Below are 2,374 nucleotides of genomic sequence, written 5' to 3' on the forward strand. Positions count from 1 at the left end.
GGCTTCTGTGACGCAAGCAAGGACGCCTACGGAGCCTGTGTATACATTCGAACGGAGACCAGCCCCAATGACTATTTCATCGCATTACTCTGCTCTAAATCCCGGGTCGCTCCCATGAAAACATTATCAATACCTCGACTGGAATTATCCGCAGCACTGCTGCTGGCGCGGTTAATCGGGAAGATCAAAATCTCAATAGACATTTCGGATGTTCCAACATTTCTGTGGTCCGACTCAACTATAGCCCTTAATTGGATCGGCTCATCATCTCGTAAATGGTCCGTTTTTGTGGCAAACAGAATAGGCGAGATACAACGACTAACTCATCCTGAAAACTGGCGTCACGTGCCATCTACCCAGAATCCAGCCGACATATTATCCAGAGGTTTAAATCCGCGCGAATTAATCAATGCAGGTATGTGGTGGAGCGGTCCCAGCTTCTTACAGAATGACGACAGTCACTGGCCCGACAACAATTATCCTAGCTTGGACGACGACGCACCGGAACTGCGGAAAACCTGTACTGCCGTAACTACACTTAATTGCAATATTGTAAACTCACTGCTGGACAGGCGCTCTAACTTGGACAAGGTCTGTCGAATCTTAGCGTATGGTCTAAGATTTCTGAAGGTGCACGCAAGACCGTCCACGACTTTCGTATCGCACGAAGAAATAAACAAGGCCTTACATCTAATGGTTAAATTGGTACAACGGCAATCCTTCTCCGAAGAGTACAAGGAGGGGCAAGCTAGTTCATTCGTCAAGCAGAATTCAATCGCTAAATCCGTACGTAGATGACGAGGGAATAATCAGGGTTGGTGGACGCCTGAAGAACGCCGACTTACCATTTGACGCTTGCCACCCAATTCTCCTACCCAAGGATCACGAGCTGACCAAACGAATTATTATTCAACAGCACCTTCGCTACATGCACGCAGGAGTGCAAGCTACCATGGCCGCAGTCAGGGAACTTTTTTGGCCCTTGTCCTTGCGATCAACGACGCGTAAAATCCTTTTAAATTGCATTAAATGCTTCAAGGTCAAACCAGTTATTTCCGAAGCATTAATGGGATCATTGCCCCCGGGTCGTGTAACAGCTTCCAAACCATTCTCGCATTGTGGTGTAGACTATGCTGGACCGCTTGTCTTACGGGAAGGCAAACGGCGAAATGCCAGGAATCACAAGGCCTACGTGGCCATTTTCGTTTGTTTCGCAACCAAGGCGGTACACGTGGAGCTCGTGAGCGATTTGACTTCTGAAGCGTTCATAGCTGCGTTCAAACGCTTCATATCACGTAGGGGCAAGCCTTCTCACATCTATTCCGATAATGGCACAACATTCGTTGGTGCACAAAATCAATTGAAGGAGCTGTCTGACTTCCTAAATAAGGAACAAGCATTGGACGATGTCAAACAGTTCTTTCGACTTCAGCAAACGTCATGGACGTTCATACCCCCTAATGCTCCTCACTGCGGTGGCTTATGGGAAGCCGCGGTGAAGTCCGTAAAGTATCATTTGACCCGCGTCGTCGGTAGAGCTCACTTAACTTTCGAAGAGATGCAAACAATACTCTGCGAAATCGAGTCAATCCTGAATTCACGACCACTCACCGCCTTGAGTGCAGATCCAAATGATTTAGCGTATTTAAGCCCAGGTCACTTTCTGATTGGTACCACTATGAACAGTCTCCCTTCTCATGACTTAACTGATATACAGGAAAACCGCTTAATACGCTGGCAGCGGATTGAGCAACTTAAGCAGCATTTTTGGCGCCGTTGGAGCCATAAATATCTTCACTCTTTACAAGCGCGTCCTAAATGGAGAATGGACAAGGGCACTCAACTAAAACCCGGGCAACTTGTCCTTGTAAGGCAGCAAGATTTGCCACCGTTACATTGGTTACTGGGTCGGGTAATAGAAGTGCATGTGGGCGTGGATGGTGTCGTGCGTACGGCTACCGTGAAAACCGCTAAAACCTCTCTCACGAGGCCCTTGTCCAGGCTCGCAATATTGCCACTCGAAACGCCTTGAATCTATAATACTCATTCGCGTGAAACCCTCGTTTCTTAGATATTCTTGCGTTACATTTTCATATTATATTCATGCGTCACATTTTTATACTGTATTCTAGCGTTACATTTTCATATTGTATTTTTGCGTTACATTTCTATATTGTATTTCCGCGTTATACCTCTACATTGTATTCTCGCGTCACTTTTTCTTTTCATTGTTTAAGCAAAATAGGATTAGTCCCCTGCGTCACACTGTTAGTTACAACCCTCAGTGTTCATTTGCATTGTCCGTTTCATCTTTCTTTTCTTTTGAGCAATGCAATCCTCATTGAAAGTAAGACCTTTCAAGGCGGGCGGCGTT

At 46.1% G+C, this 2,374-nt stretch overlaps 1 protein-coding gene across 1 annotated transcript; it reads left to right on the plus strand.

Moving 5' to 3' along the window:
- Positions 1–1,066: 1,066 nt before the first annotated feature.
- LOC105565402 lies at positions 1,067–2,032 on the plus strand. Its single transcript, XM_012018561.1, has one exon. The coding sequence runs from the start codon at positions 1,067–1,069 to the stop codon at positions 2,030–2,032; it is 966 nt and encodes a 321-aa protein (XP_011873951.1).
- The last annotated feature ends 342 nt before the right edge of the window (positions 2,033–2,374 follow it).

This window comes from Vollenhovia emeryi, unplaced genomic scaffold, assembly GCF_000949405.1.
Source record: "Vollenhovia emeryi isolate VEMERY1.0 unplaced genomic scaffold, V.emery_V1.0 DF943560.1, whole genome shotgun sequence".
In the NCBI taxonomy this organism is placed as follows: Eukaryota; Metazoa; Arthropoda; class Insecta; order Hymenoptera; family Formicidae; genus Vollenhovia; species Vollenhovia emeryi.